This window comes from Ictalurus punctatus, chromosome 10 (genome assembly GCF_001660625.3).
Source record: "Ictalurus punctatus breed USDA103 chromosome 10, Coco_2.0, whole genome shotgun sequence".
Taxonomy (NCBI): Eukaryota; Metazoa; Chordata; class Actinopteri; order Siluriformes; family Ictaluridae; genus Ictalurus; species Ictalurus punctatus.
In genome coordinates, this window is record NC_030425.2 from 22,366,045 (window position 1) to 22,383,285 (window position 17,241).

At 41.4% G+C, this 17,241-nt stretch overlaps 1 protein-coding gene across 1 annotated transcript in view; it reads left to right on the forward strand.

Annotated features, from left to right (window-relative positions):
- Window positions 1-1,493: 1,493 nt before the first annotated feature.
- Window positions 1,494-17,241, forward strand: part of igf1rb (insulin-like growth factor 1b receptor) — a 92,743-nt gene continuing 76,995 nt past the window's right edge. Inside the window, exons 1-2 of the mRNA XM_017478356.3 lie at window positions 1,494-2,713; window positions 8,718-9,266. Of these exons, the coding sequence (XP_017333845.1) occupies window positions 2,611-2,713; window positions 8,718-9,266 (652 nt within the window). The 5' untranslated portion in view covers window positions 1,494-2,610. The remainder of the gene's footprint in view (window positions 2,714-8,717; window positions 9,267-17,241) is intronic.

Genomic DNA, 17,241 nt, shown 5'->3' on the forward strand with positions numbered 1-17,241 from the left:
AAGGTTATCTATAAGCTAGTTTGCCCCAAAACAGTGACAAAATTCACATTTAGAAGATATACGCATTCAAAACGTACAGTCTCTCTCTACCACCAATACGGATCAACAGTTATGATGACATCATTCTGCACTTCAACGTCTCATCAGATTTTCTGTCCAACCAAATGCTGTCTAGAATCTGAAGTGTCCCGCCCCAATATTATAAAAATCCATGGTATTAGCTGTCAAATACGGCTTTACCCGGGATCTGAGGTAAGCTAAACACTATTGGCTATTTTAAAAGGGGGAGGAGCAACTCTATATGTCCTGCTCTGGCTTCCTGTTTCAGTGGAATTTATGGCAACACATCGAATAATGCCGCACGTTTCAAGGCACTTCATGGGAACTTTAAATGTAACTATAAGTGGTTAAAAAGTACTTTTAGTGGGTTAGTGGTGAGCACTGTTGCCTCGCACCTCCGCAGTTGGGAGTTCGAATCCTGGCTTCACCCTGTGTGTAAGTTTCTCCCCTTCCTTCACGGGGTTTCTCCTGGTACTCCTGTTTCCTCACCCCATCCAAAGACATACATTATAGACTGATTGACATTTCCAAATTGTCCATAATGTGTGAATGTGTATGCGATCGTGCCCTGCGCCAGGATGTCACCGGGTCCAGGGTGTCCCCCGCCTTGTGCCCCGAGTTCCCTGGGATAAGCGGGATAAGCGGTAGAGACAATGGATAGATAGATGTTGGCAAATCACTGTTGTATAAAAGAACAACAGGAAATCCTGTTATTGGAAAATAGTCAAATTTGGGGTTGGTGACATTAATTCCACTTCATGTGGCACTGACTCGTTGATTATTTTCCTATAACAGAACTCCCCCAAAGGTTTTATTTCTTACTTAAACTATTTGCTAAATACATAGGAAACCATTTTCGAAACGTAAAAACGAAATGTTAGCGTGTTGTTTGTGGACAGTGGTATAAAAAAAAAAAACAGACCTCACACCGAAGTTTATCATCCCTCCAGGATTTTACGATTGCAGAAATGAACGCAAAATCGAGGAAACGGCGTAATATTCGGAGGAGCTTGCAATTTTTCTAAATTACCACAGATTTGGGCCAAGACGACACGTGTCGTGTCACATCATCTCAACACGCATTCAGTCGATTCACGTGTCGAAACATGAGCACAGCTAAAAGGTCTCGTTTACCAACAAATACCCAATAAAAATATTTTATTCGATTGCAATTTCGCCAAATTTCGAGTAGTTTCCTGCATGGCAAATTTTGAGCAAATCCGCAACAAATTCAATAATAATTTGGAGGCAACAATCACACGCACAAAAAACTCAAAAATCATGTACGAACTGGTTTATGAGCACAAAGTCTCTTAGTGTTCATCCTCAAGCTGTGTTTTTATTCAGTGTTTTAGGAAGAATTATTTCGAACATGATGTTTTGATGATCTGGGACACAGCTCAGGATTCACATAAATCCCACTTGTGATCCATTCCAGCTTTTCCAGCCACCTGAATCCAACGTAACCCACTAACGCGGTGTGTGTGGAGTGTGTGTAAGAGCAATCGAGCCTTGTTTACAGCGCCGGGGCTGCGATAACGGGAGCTCCACTTTACTATACGCGCTTATCGGAAATCATAACGATGATGGAGATAATAACATCAGCGATAATCAGACCGCTTTAGTTCTGTCACCTGCCGTGTGTTTGCTCGCTCACTGCTCATTTCTGCGTGGAAATAAACACCTAGCTAATTACTACTAGCCGTGCCGTGCTAACGGAGCTGAGCTCCCAATTCAAAATCTCAGACTCGAGCGGACGGAGTGAAAACGCGAGGAAAAGGACGGAGAAGGAGGAAAAACGGCGCTGCGGCGGTTCTTTTTCACGCCTCTTTCGGATTATTATTTATTATTTTTTTTTATTTTGTTTTTTCTCCATCTTCTCAATCACTCCCAGTCTCACTCCCAAATTACCAAGTTAGGAAAGTTGCCCCTTCGCATTCGTCGGATGAAAATTAATCCCCCCGAATGCATATGAGCGACCCTCCGACATCCAGCGTCTCACCCAGCTAGTTAGCCGTTAGCTCGCCGCGCGCACGGTTTCCCATTGGACCGGCTACAAGGCGGCTAGCTCGGTTCAGCTAGCCCCGCAAAGAAATGGAGTCGGAGGATGCGGGCTTTCAAATTCATTCGTCAACGTGTGCGGGAATTCGGATATACATCGGCTAGCGTCTTTCAGGGATAATTGAAAAGCGACTATCCGCAGCCTAACCCGAGCTCAGTAACTAAACCCCATGCTGAAGTCAAAAGGCGAGCTAAACCGGCTAAGCTAACTGGACTCCAATTGAAATTCCTATACGCATTAGGCTAAACAAGCCAAGCTAGCGGTACTGAGTGTGTGTGAGAGAGAAAGAGAGTAGATTTTCAGTTAGAATTTTTTTTTTGGACAATAAAAATACACCAGAAATATACAGATAACCGAAAGTAATCTCTTTTTTTTTCTTTCAATTAAATTTTTTATTGGAAAAGGCTACAAATAATTATAGTCGGCTGGCTATATTTCGGTGTCATTTTTTTTTTCTTTAGTTACTTTTTCATCCAGTGTTTACAGGAATGAGGTGTTGGACAGCCAGGACTCATTTGTCCTCATGTTGTGCTCTGCTGCTGCTGCTGCTGTCCCTCTCAGTTCACTGCCAGTGGCCCTCAAATGACGGAAGTAAGTAAATAAACTAATTAAAACACTTTTACAGCCGTTCTTGAAAATAGTTATAAAAGCAGAAAAGTTTGGCTTTAATCCCAAGCAGCACGGTGGTGTTTTTGTTCTGTGTGAGTGTGTGAGTGAGAGAGAGAGAGAGACTGTAGATGGGCCACAAACTAGTGAACAAAATCAGCTGTTTGGGACAAAACGTGTTTCCTTCCCTGCGAGGATTTTATCCATTTCTTCTCAAATTCCCCTTTATAGACCCGTGTAGCTCATGTGAGGTACGTGACAATCGAGGTTAGGCAGAAAACTAATCTAAACTAACCTGTTTGGGGAAAACTGTTTCCTTCCCTCAGAGGATTTTATGCAAAAACAAAGAGGGAGCGATAACAAGGACTTCAGTGTATAGTTTACTTTATAGATGAATGTCGCAGTGTCAGGTTTGAATAGTGGTGTTGGGTAGAAAACAGTCTTAACTAGGTGAAAGAACCGTAAATGTAACTGTTTTGGGAAAATTGTTTCCTTTCCTGAGAGGATTTTATACAAAAGTGAGAGAATTCTTTATAGATGCATGTAGCTGAGGCGTTCGGTACATGATGGTGTTGGGTAGAAAACTAGAAATCTAACTAGAAAAAAACATGAATTAAACTGTTTGGGGGGAGACAGACAATCAGTACGTTTACATGGACAACAATATTCAAATATTAACCCGATTAAGAAACTAGCATGTAAACAGTGATTATTGATGACCTTAATCCGACTAAGGTCATACTTGAAGTAAACACATTAAGACATGTGGAGTATTCCTGTTTCAATCACATTATCGGAGTGCATTACAGACATGTACACACCTTAATCACACTATTAATGTCTGGTGGGAGTTTTCACCGCATTTTGCGACAGGACACGTTCACACACAGCAGTGTGCAACCATTTGAAGGCAAACAAGAGCGCTGCGTCTAAAACCGCTTACTTACCTGCTATATGTAGTCAGTAGGATACTGACTACATTTACACGGATAGCAAAAATCTAATTAATGACCTTATTCTGAATAAGACAATGTTGTGATTGTGTTTACATGCGTTGCTTTTAGGATATTCCTTTCATGTTCAGGTTTTACATGTTATAGAACATAGATCGATTAACGGCACACATTACGTCTCCACACCGTCCGACGTCCCTCCAGAATTTCACGTATCAACATACAGTTCATCTTCGTTATGGTACAGTATGCAGTGTTCATTTTTAATTTTACAAAAGCTTCAAGTCCAGTTAATTATTTGTCATCCTATAAGTGCAAATAGACAACTGCTTGAAGCCATGAGCTGCGTCCCAAACCGTATACGTACCTAAATACATATTTCACCTACTATATAGCAGGTAAGTACGCGGTTTGGGACACAGCCATGCTCTCTTGTTTGCCGTCAAACGGTTGAGCACTGCCGTGTGTGATCGTGTCCTGTCACAAAATGCGGTGAAAACTCTCACGTGAGGTTAATAGTGTGAGTAAGGTGTGTACATGTCTGTAATACAGGAATACTCCACATGTCTTAATTTGATTTGTGTTTACTTCAAGTATGACTTTAGTCAGATTATGGTCCTCAGTAATCGCTGTTTACATGCTAGTTGTTAGTTTTAATATTGAAATATTGTTGTCCATGTAAACATACTGAATGTTTCAGCATATAAATTCTTTATAGACTGATGTAGCTGCTATGGCGATAGGATAAAGCTTGTTCAAGACAAATCAATTAGCAATAAATAGAACTGGTAAAATATATAGATATAAACCTGTAATATGCAATAAAATAGAAATCGTCTTATAACATACAGTTACTATTATTTCTGTATTAGACAATTGTTGGGTAGAAAACTGTCTAACTATGCGGAAAATAAACCCTGAACTATTTTATGCAAAAATAAATATGTATGAGACAGAAACCTCAGCGTGTAAATTCTTTGTAGGTGGTTTGACACTTGGTGTTTGGGTAGAAAATCTCCAAAGTAAAGATGTTTTCCAAGCACACTTGGAAAGTTGTGCCTTTCAGTTCTGGACTTTTTCAGCATTTTGTTTATCTCAAAACAGAGACATTTACAGATGATAAAGTGTGGGTCTTTTTCAGGTCAGGCAGTGTTTTAGTCTTAACATCTGGTGACATTTGTCACTTTTTGGTTTAATCAGGCGCCCCAAAATTTCATAACTGTCTGTGAAATGGCATCAGTTGCGAAAGGTCAGAAATGTTTACCGTCAAGATTCATTGGGTTTATGCACAACTGACTACAAACTATTCGGATGTTTGAAATGTTGTCAAAGTAAGTTTAATCTCTCTGTGGTTCCTGGTACACACAATTTTAACCCTTTTTATTTTTTTTTAACCACAGCACTGTTGAATTCTCAAAGCTTATTTGGTCAAAACATGTTGATTCATTTTCTATACCTGCAGCTCAGACAGTAGTTTTGGCTGCAAGGCTAAACACTGGTTTATATCAGTGTGCTCGTTCTAATACGTTATCGTTTCTATAGTAACAGCCAATTCACAGCTTGATTTTTGGAAGGAGTCTCCAGTGTCAGTGCTTCACAGTCTGCAGTAAAGCTAAGTTTTCAGACAAAGGAAAGTTGTCTGTACGGGGGTCTTTGTGGGGTTTATTTATTTATTTTTTTAGCAATGCCGCAGGGTTTTTGTCTTATTTCCTACGAGAGAGAAATAAAAAGAAGAGCTGATTAGAGAATGTTTATAGCTTCTATAACTTAAGTGATGAGAGGAACTAACTTGTTTTGCAGATGTTCCACAACATTGTACTGTCATTGTTTAATAACTAGATGGTAAGCGTCTGAATTATGCTATGGCATAGCATGCTGTTATTGGAAAACAATCAGCTTCTGGGTGGTATTGGCTCGACATTTCGTGTTTTTTCTTCACTTAATTTAAAGCAAGTTTTTTGGCGTTTAGTTCATCTTTTAACCTTTCAGCGACTCAGACTCTTAACCTTCATCTCGGCTGTGTGTTTGGACTGTGCTCTTTCTCGCAAGCCAGTTTGGATAAATGCGTCAGCCAGCTGAACAGACTGAGGTATAGAAATGTCAAAATATATTAATGTAGGCCTGCCTTGTGCATCTTTTGGCATTGCCGGTTGGCTCACGCCCTTTTAGCTTGTCATCAGCCTAACTTCTCGCATTAGCTCGAGTAAATAATGGGAAGTCTGTTTACAGCAGTTTTTCGTTTTCAGCAGATTTGGAAAGAGACTGAAAGATCACGTTGAAACCAAGCAGCCATCATTAATAGCAAACAAAAGGAAAGGATGTTACTTTTCGAATCAGTCCAGTGTGTTGTTTTTGGTGTGTGTGTGTGTGTGTGCACGCCACACAGCCTAGATGATGATGATGATGATGATGATGTCTGTTTTGAATCAATAATTCGGTCAGCGCCTGGGGGGCGATTTTGTTTTTCCCCTTCATGTTTCACCACCGCAAAATTTCCATGTTTCCAAGTAAACGGCAAACAAGCCTCCCTGATTCATCCAATTCATCAAGGAGGGGAAGAAGTGCAGGTTTTAAAATAGAACATGTAAAAACATCATGCCTAGCAAAACAGACTTAGTTCTGTTGATTGGAAGAGTGAGGAGTTTGTGGAGCATGTGTAATTGGGTTTTACTGTTAACCCCAGCGGTCTCGGGTCTGAGAGGCAGCAGAGCTTCTCCATCAAAGCCCTGTGTATACCCCACCTTTTGGTGCAGGACAGAGAATAGCTTCCTCATGTGGCAGAAACTCAGACTCGATGTTTATCAACGGCGTATTGTATTGGGCAAACTGGATAGACTGACGTTCTTTTTAATGGCTTCATCCTTGCCACGTTATTCTAGTTGCATTTCTCCAGAATGATTTTCAGCCGGTGTCACTTTAAGATGTGTAAACATTTGGCGTTCACTGCCGCCTCAGTGGGTTCACCATAATGCGACGTCAAACATCCCAGTGCACGATTAGCTTTCGAACCCTGTGACCTCTTAGCCAGTTTTTCATCTCGTCTCCAATTTGTTTGACCATAGCCTCTGCTTTTTCTGAAACTCGTTGACCTCCAGGCGTTCGTTTTTCGTTCGACTTTTAATATCCGACTGTTTTATTCTTTCTCAAAAGTAGTTTTCGTGTTGTGCTTGGTGAATTCGATCAGCCTTTCTCTGCTCTTTTGTTATTCAGCCAATATTTTGTGGTTGCAGAAACCACCCCAGCGCATGATTATCTTTCAAACCAATGACCTCTTTTCAATCCAGTCTTTTCAGTTGCATCTCATGGTCTCAATTTTGAACTAGACCCACTTTGTATTAGACATTTTATTCAAGAATTACTGAGGAATCATGGCTTCACATGGATCGTATATTAAATCACTCTGCCTGAAATAAACGATTACGTGATCGCTATCTACATGGGCCGTTAATGTTGTTATGGCTGTGACTTTATCAAGAGCAAACGATAACGTCTATAACGTGGAGGCGTCCACGTCATTTCCTGTTATTCTCTTAACGAAGCCTGGCCGTAGGATACACTCCTTTTTAGTATTTGCTCCGGTACTTAAGCATTCGGTTTGTTTTTCTTTCAATCCAATTGGCTGTATCAATGATTGAGCCAGCGTGTGAGAGCCAGTTGCCTCTTGTCGATGAAAGCTAACAGAAGCGGTCCAGGATGAGATATCAAATGTAAACAAGAGATTTGGAGTTCAGTCAGTGTGATAATGCTTGCCGTGTTTGTACAGCGGTGTGAAGTAGAAGAGTGTGTAAAGCGATTGGGCGGCTCGATCTGCCAACAGAGTGACGTATGCTTTTGCTTGTAACTGTTCACTCTGTTTGTTCTTGCCTTACGGCAAAGTTTTGTCGATTTGTGTACCTTTTCTGTTTGCTAAAGTTGACTCTGATAAGGGTTCAAATACACAAGATTATTGTTTATTACATGAACAGATTAGTCAGTGTTCTTCATGAATACAAAGAAGAGTACTGACAGTGTTTTCTATAAGGAAGGAAACATGACATGGCGTGCTGTTGGAGGAAAACGGTCGATGACATGGTGCCGAGATGCCGCCTGATGTGAAGCGGAGTTATCTTGCCACACGGAAGTTAATTATTTTCCAATAACACGATGTTCCAAAGTACTTTATTCCTCTATTGGTAGTTTGCTAATATTTACAGGGTTTTATTTATTCAGGTTTATTCCGTTATCTTTTAATGGTTTATTGTTGGATTGAATGTTGCGGAACGGCCACAAGACAAGTTAGCGCCTGTAATCCATTGCTTTGTAACAGCTTCAAAAAGGTCGTTCCCTCACAAGGCTCTCCCTTTTTTTTTTTTTTTTTTTTTTTGTGTCTCTCACCCGAAGTTAATAAGACAAACATACACAGGTTGTCCTGTTACAGAGAACCCGGAAAACACAAAGTCCTCTATCGTGAAGATTTTCCGGCATTGGAAAACTTACTGTCTTTGTTAAACAACAACAACAAATCAGTTTATTGGTATGGAGCATCTGCTATACAAGTTGATGATTTTTTAGAAATGTATTAGGAAAGAGCTTTATTAATATAAACATTGACTTGTATTCCAGCCGGCACAGCTGTCAGAGCTGCTGTTATAGGAAATGAATCAAAACCTCCTGGCCAATTCAACAATGCTGTGGTTTAATAACCTTGCTTTTTCACTAATTTTGACATGTCATGTTTGTTTGTCATGCATGTAATGGGGAAGTTGTTGGGGCAGTCAAAGCTAAAAGCTTTTATGTAAAACGTGATTTTGTAGAGCACTTTCACGAATTGTTCAGTCAAAAGTGTTTGTAAATTCAGCTCTAAAGCTGTATAATTTGGCAGCCCTTTATTGAAATTCAGTAACTGCCACCACACTACCAATATAAATGTGTTTTAAGACTGGAAGTGTCGGGCTTATTGTTTGTGGTACTCCAACATATACTGCAGTTACAGGTAGATAACGATGTTTGAGTTTGCTTGAGTATAATCTGAACCACGTGTTGCTTTCCTGCTGTAGTCTGCAGTCCAGGCATCGACATTGGGAATGACATCAGCGACTTCAAGAAGCTGGAGAACTGCACGGTGGTCGAGGGCTACCTGAAGATCCTTCTCATCGTAAACAAGATCACCGATCAGGAGGTCTTCCGCACGCTCAGTTTCCCCAAGCTGACAATGATTACAGACTATCTGCTCCTCTTCCGTGTCCCCGGGCTGGACAGCCTGAGCACGCTCTTCCCGAACCTGTCGGTGATCCGAGGCCGCAATCTCTTCTACAACTACGCGCTGGTCATCTTCGAGATGAACAACTTGAAAGACATCGGCCTCTACAGCCTGCGCAACATCACTCGCGGCGCCATACGGATCGAGAAGAACCCGGAGCTCTGTTACTTGGATTCCGTCGACTGGTCTCTGATCATGAATGCAGACTTAAACTTCATCGCTGGAAACAAGCAGGCGTGCGCAGACGTTTGCCCGGGGCTCGTGGAGGACAGTCCGAAGTGCATCAAGACCAACTTCAGTGGTGTCTCAAACTACCGCTGCTGGACTTCCGACCACTGCCAGAAAGGTAAGAGCTGGTGAAATTGTCTGTAAGTTGATTAATCATCCACTACACACTCTGATACCATCTAACCGACTGCTTCTCAGTCATATTGTGAATCCTGAAAAGTGTTCCAACGTCCCACTGATGTCCCGAGTGTTCCTCGTCTTTGGGATGAAAATAACAGCACTTTATTTTCAGTCTCTCTCTTCAAGTGTTTTTATAGACTGTTTATTGGAGGGTGGAATTTGCTGACCATAGCGCAGCTTGATTCGGGTTTAGTCGTGTGCGTCTGCTTTAACTAGACACGGTCCTTCGTCTCTTTGGCTAAGGTTTGCACGTCTTCATTTACAAACACGACTTACTAATGAGGTGGAACCCAACCCGAGAGCTGTTTAAGGATCCGAGGTGATAAAAGTGCAGCAGGACACTAACCATATGTCCGAAACCACACCCTGTACACTTTATAGTGCTCTATTTTTGGAGATTTGCCATTTTGTAGCCGTGTCTGAAAGCCCAGTGGAGAATATCCAGCGCACTTATGAAATTCCATAAAGCACTGCAATAAGTCAGTTTCCAAACGGTGTACATCAGCTGATGAAGAAGACCCAAAAAGCACCCTTCTTTTCTTTCTTTTTTTTTGCGCATTAAATAGCGTGTGGATTACTAGTTTAGACACAGGGAAGTTTTCCACCAATTTACCAGACCCATGTGTAAGATATGCAAGTTTTATGAAGAGGACACCCAAACTAGGCTGCTGATCTCACATTCGAATCATTCCTTCACGATCGTACCCTTCCATGACGTCCAGTGACGTGTACTCTGATTATATTATAGGAATAATTGTCCGAGTTTGCCGTTTAATTCTTGAATTTACTCTTTAAAAGGGAAAAATGCATGAGGTTTTATTCTCGATATAATTTTTCTTGTTAGTTTTCTTAAATAGCTTATTAAAATACCTTTCCAAACACGCACCAAGACTTTATGGACGTGTCTGACTGACTGCAGTTTAGCAAACTTAACTTAGCAGCTGGTTAATCTAGCTGCACGTAAATTTCAGAGTGCAGTAGCTAATGGTGTAATAATGCTGAAAGCTGAAAAGAAAAGAAACTAAACAGGAAGGAAATGGTGAAATCTATACAAAACAAAACTTGTCATGCTCCAGTCTTGCAATTAAAAATTTTTTTTTACATCTGATGAAAAGCATCAACCAATCAGCAGCGCCGCTCCACGTCTTTTAGATTTTATTTTTTTCTGTGTAATTATGATCTGTTCTGGAAGATTAAATCGTTAATTGAGATTTTAGTTAATGGTAAAACTCGATCATGCTTAACACGCATCTAAGTCACAACCAATCTGACGGGAAAGAGACAGGCAGCTAAACACAAACATCGTCCCTCTCTCTTGCACATGGTGTCACAGCTAAAATACCGATTTAGAGGAAGTGCTTGTAACACTTGAGTGCTACCACTAACCGCAGAGGTGTCAAACATCAAATGTGTCAAACTTGAAGAAAACTAATGTGCAAAAGAGTGCCAAGTAATACACGTAACCACAAGTAATGTGAACCATCAATCAAGTCAGCATGTAACAACACAAAGAGACCACACCTACACAAATGCACATATATTCATATATATAATATATACAGTTGCAGTCAAAATTATTCAACCCCTGTTGCAAATCCGGTTTATTGTAGAAATGTACAGACTTTGAGCTGTTTTCAGACTTTCAACGAACAAATCAGACAAGAGCAATTGAAATGGTTCAACACAACGAATGCTTCAAGTGGTTTCCCCAAATTCAGCTGAATATGCAATTTATAATGACTTCTCCAGTTTCTAAATTATTCAACCCCCTGAATAGAATCCCTCACACCAGCACAAATATGCAAAACAGGTGTTGTCTCAAGCACACCTGATTCAACTAATCCAGGGCTTCACTAGTTGCACCAGGTGTGCTTGAGCTGGAACACATGAAAGACCTGAACTGGCTAGAGGCAGGAATTGTATGAAATACCTGGATTAGAGCATTTTCCAAACAGCAGGTCTTGTGGGGTGTAACCAGTATGCAGTGGTTAATACCTACCAAAAGTGGTCCAAGGAAGGACTGCCAGTGAACTGGCAACAGGGTTGTGGGCACCCAAGGTTCACTGATGCGTGTGCCGAGCAAAGGGTTCAATCTTGTTTGTTTTTATATATATATATATATATATATATATAATACGTCTGTTTGAAAGTAAAGGTCTGTGTTTAATAAAAATGCTAATGAAATGAATATAATTAGAAAAAAATGAGGTTGTTTAGTTTTGTACATGTTCTCATATTTTAAGGAGGTATTTAATGGATGGATTTTCCATCTTCTTCTTCTGTCTTTTAAATAGCAAAAACAATTCCTCCTCAGCATTCATGTTTGTAAGCTTTGCTATGGTTGTTCCAACAAATGACGACTTCTCTCAGCTACTTCCTGTTGGTTTATAGGACGATTATGCAGAGTTTGCCCCCTCTCGTTTCAAAGAATATTACAATGGCGAGCGCGTCAAGTACAAACGCCTCGTCCGTTTGGGGAGGTGCACGCGCACTCCGCGGAGACTCGCGGTGTGGGTCCAGGTGAAGGTATAAACAAGGCTTTAGCCCGTCTGTTCCAATCCCACAGAAGAGCTACTGTAGCACAAATTGCTGAAAACGTTCATGGTGGCCATGAGAGAAAGGTGTGAACACACAGTGCATCACAGCTTGCTGTGTACGGGGATGTGTAGCTGCAGACCGGTCAGAGTGCCCATGATGCCCCTTGTCTACCACCACCTACAATGGACATGTGAGCATCAGAACTGGACCATGGAGCAATGGAAGAAGGTGGCCTGGTCTGATGCATCACATTTTCTTTTACGTCATGTGGACGGCTGGGTGCATGTGTCTCTTACCTGGGGAAAAGATGGCACCAGGATGCATTATGGAAGAAGGCATGCTGGCAGAGGCAGTGTGATGCTCTGGGAAATGTTCTGCAAAGAACATGTGGATGTTAATTGGACACGTACCACCTACCTAAACGTTGTTGCAGTACACCCCTTCATGGCAACAGTATTCCCTAATGGCAGTGGCCTCTTTCAGCAGGATAATGCGTCCTGTCACACTGCAAAAACTGTTCAGGAATGCTTTGAGGAAAGTTCAAGGTGTTGACTCAGCCTCCAAATTCCCCAGATCTCAATCCAATCAAGCATCCAGTGGTTTTAATGTTATGGCTGATCAGTGGATATTGAAAGTATTTCTGTTTTCAGGGTTCTGGCCAGAACCATGGAGATTTTGCTTGCGTGGTGGGCTAGCTAATAAACATAAGATTTGTCCAGCGCTAATATAGAATAAATCACCGCTTGACGGAAGATATGTTGGAGTAATACCGGAGTCTCTGACATCACTGGCAGATTAGTGTCTGTCGCACACTCTGAATTTTAGTGGTGTAACATCATGGGCAATCAGTAATGAGCGTAATGGACTGTGTGCATAAGACTGGCTCAAACTGGGTTTTATTATATAATTTACAGCAAGTGACGCAGTAACTGCAGGAACAGTTCTCTCGGAGAACTGTGACGTGAACGTTTTGAGAGCATAACATTTTAAGGACCGGTTAAACCAGCATACATTTTCAAGTGTTTTATGGTCAATATGAAGACCATGTTAAAACCAGTGAATGAACAGATTTCTCTAATAGAGGGTGTGCATGTGACGTCACGGTAGGTGGAGCTCGAAAATACAGAAAAGACACATCTAAAATGGGACAAAGCTGTTGTTAGATCGTCTGTGCTAACAGTTTCAATAGTAATTCAGAGCTATCTTTTTACAGAGGGCCAAAAAACCCCGTTTTCACCAAGTCGGGCAGTGTACTTGTAAGTTCTTTTGGCGTGTGGTAATGTACAGTGATGAAATAATTCGCTACATATTTCTTTTTAAACGGTGCCTGTTTCCATTGATGAATGATGGGGGCTCATTGATTCTCTGACTGTGTTTTTACCTTCATAATTATATAACGTTAGTAAGTGGAAGCGTGATGGTTACAAACAAACTAGGACTAGCTAGCTTACGGTTTAAAAGATAAAATTATAGAATGAAATATAAATATTTCTACATACAACCAGAATCTCTATTGGTGTTCTCGTCATTTTAATTTCTGCAACAAATCCCGCCTTGAAGTAGGACCAAGCGTCAAGGCTTTTGTATGCCTTCAGGCTTCAGGTACATATAAATGTCGGGGAAACAGATTTCTGGCCACATGCCAATTTCCATGGACCATAGGTTCTTGGGCATGTTATAAGGGTCACTGTCGAGTCCAACTGCCTTTAATTTAAGCTGATAATCGTTAGTTATACGAGCGTTTTCAGAGCTTCCCCTATTAAAACCAGCCATTTTGTTGGATGTTGTGACAAAGTGACATCAATGCATACCCTCTATAACAACTACATATATGTGTAATATGCTGACTTTAAAAGTACAGCATAGCAGGTACAGTGAGGTTTGAAGGATGCCCAGTCTCTGCCTCAATGAACCATGGGAAGTTACTATGGCAGACATGGTGCCTCTCTCTCTGAGGGGAAAACTATGTAGCAGTTCCTCCTGCCTTCTGTATAATTACCTTGTTTTTCTTGGGCACAGATGTTTCTTGAAGGGCTTGTGGTGGTTTTCCTGTCAGCCTGCCTGGCCTTTCTTCTCTGTGTGTCTTTAATTACCCGCTCAGGCCTTACAGCAGAATGTACCATCTCTATGCATTTAAGCCCAGTTTAGAACAGATAAAGCTTCGCACCATACATTTCCTCCTCCTTTAGTGAGGTAAATGAGATATTTTTAGTTCTGTCCACTCAAGTTGTAAAAGTGAAAAATATCTGACTGGAGTAATGAAAATACAGATTTCACTGATAGCCTGATGAACTTACGAGCTTCTTGGGTCCTCTGTTCATTGATCGCACCTGGATACTTGTGTTGTATGTTGGAATTTGTCTTTTTTTTTTTCTTTCTTTCTAATCCACAGTTGTCTAGAATGTTTTAGATGTTAAATCATGTAACTTCCTGTTAACAGCTTTGGTTAGTGCAGGTGCAGGATCCATTGTTTTTTATTCAAGTAGAGAAGTCTAGCCATTAAATTAACGGTCACATAACACAACAAAAAATCACGACCTAGTTGAATAACTTCACTGTTTATATTTAGTCACGTGCCAAATCCCACCCACAACCCAGCTAACAGCCGGGGAGGGTGAAGCTTAAATCTACATTCACACATACAGCGATTGTTATCCAAATTTGCATGAAGTTAAACTTTTCTCAACTTTGTCACGTCGTTGGACACACCCACATCTAATCGTCAACAGTCTCTCGCTTATGTCGCCAGAAGTCGCCTGCTCTCACTGACAATGAATGGTCTGCGGGTCGCTGTATTTGTGAACATACCTTAACGCATACTTCCTCATATAAAGCCTTTCAAAGTGCTCTTTATACTGCATCACAGGCACGCGTAACACACCCTGGATGAAGGCGCTCTCTCTGTCGTATTCCACATCCTCGAGCTCACAGATGCCCTCGATTGGCTAGTGTCACTGTGATTGACAGGTGAAGGGGAGAGTATGTCATCCCTCACATCCAGAGAGCTCAGTCGGTTTTGCTCCTGGACACAGACGGCTCTTGTAGCCTCAGGATTTGAACACAAACACTCCCAACTATAGCGCAAACACTCCTAGTTCTTGATTCTGATTGGTTAGAAGGTGTTGATTTGATTGATTTTTCTATAACAGCAGCTTTGATCAAGGCAAATCAGCGCTTTAAATGAACGCGTTCCTTCTAATACGTCATTGTTTCTGTAGTGACAGCTTGCACAGGGACTTGTATGGCAGACGCTCCACGTAAATATTTAACGAATAAAAACATACATCCGTTGATCTGGTCAGGTTTTTCATAAGGAGGAGTTTAGTATTTATTTACTTATTTATTTTGGGTTCCTTTTTTTTCCCCCTCAGTGTCAGTGCTTTGTCACGGTCAGTAAATTTCCCACTAGTTTACGCTGTCTGGTTTCTCAGTAACACGATGAGCTGTGGTGATGTTTTTTTTTTGTCATCTTATTAACTTCAAGAGGAGGAACCAACTGTTTATAGCTGATTGTTTAAGGCTGCATTTACACTACATGGTTCAAGTGACCCTATTACATTTTTTTTTTTTCCTCCCATGTGGCACAGATCGGATATGACCCACGAACGTGTAGGCAGGAAAAAAGCAGATGGATTCCGATATCCTCAGATCCGTTTCAGGCCTCGTTCATATGTGGAAATAAATCTGATCTGAATCGCATACGTGCATTTGCATCTGCCACGTAAGCGGACAGATCGTATATTCCCCTGTCAATGTGTCTAATGTCTTACGTTAATGTGTTTCATATCTTACGTCATTAAAAAAAAGTGACGTGGCGAATGACGTCAACTCAGATGGACTCCAACCGCGAAAACAACTCTCAACAAGATCCCCCCCCCATATTTTCGTGTGTGTCCATTGCAAATTGCACCATTTTTATTTGCTTCTTAGCCTAAGCTTCCGGTGACATCTTCCTCGGGTTGTTTCATGAAGCATATAGTGTAAATGCAGATATCGGACTTGGGTAACTTTCGAAAGATGTAACCGATATCGGAATTAGGAGTCAAGACCTGCAGTGTAAACGCAACCTAAGTGACTAACTTGTTTTGCAGATGTCCCACATTAAATGCATAGCAACATTAAATGCTTGTATAGATGGATAAAATGTGCTGTTATTGGAAAATACTGAACTTCACGGTTGGGCTGTATCACACCACCCTGTCCTGATTGATTTCGTGTAATAGCATGCCCCTAAGTGTTTTATCCCTTTACGCATTTGCTACATGGCATTTCAGATGTATTAGGATCTGGTGCAGTCTGGGTCTAATAATCCGTCTTTAAATAACATCCTGTAGTTATGCTGCTGTTTTATATCGGTATGTTTATTGAAATATTGTGAACTTGACCACAGTAATGTACGAGCGAAGCACATGTCATGTGGTGTTACAGTTTGGTGTGGGAAGTAGTGTCCAGCTGCTCTTGGAGAACATTCCTGAGGACATGAAGGATCGTCTGCAGCATCTCCCAAACCAGTGTGTACACCATGGTCTATATGCTGTGTGTTTATGACACAAAGCGTAGATGTTTGGCGCAGTTCAGGGAAAGTTCAGTCAGCAGTGTGTGTCCAGCTGAAGTGTGAGCCGCCTCAGCGGGAGGCCCAGGGGGAGTCGAAGCAGAAGGAAAGCTCTCATCGCTTAACGAGCCGTCTCTGAGTGATCTCATCCGCTCCACATCAGCGCCGGAAACCTTCAGCTCCCAGCCAACACGACGTGGCGGGCTGAAGCCTCCTTTTAATTACCGCCTGTTTATCTTCCCACAACTTAAAAGCTGTCTTTCTGCACACAGGACAATACTGTAGTGGGGCTTCCTATTGTGTGTGCTTGTGCTCGGTTTATGCCAGCATACTTCATTAAGCTCTTTAAAAAAAAAAAAAAAAAAAATGCTCCCGGCTCAAGTGTTATGTCTCTGCCAGGGCTGCTCAGTGCCAAGCTGAAGGTCAAAGGGAGTGTCTGCCAATGAGTGTGTCGGTTCTTGTGAAGGAGACCGCATAGAATTTTGTCCCGAGCGCGTGATAAAATGCATTCGCGCGATACGTAACCACAAGACTGTCTGCTTCAGTCATGAGATTACACACATCGGTTTCTTTTGGATCATACCGCTTAGACACCGTTTCCACATCCCAGAAATATCGTGCATCATCTGTTCAAGCTAACGTCAAGGAAATCTAGTTCCTACTGGCAGTTTCTCTCACAACCCCTTTGTAAATCAGTGAACCCCCCCACTTTATTTTAAACCAAAACTTTTGGTGACCTGCTTGTTCATCGGTTCAACTCTGAATAAACATCTAATCGCCTGTTGCCAAACCTGCTCATGTTAGATGTCCAAGCATTTGTCCA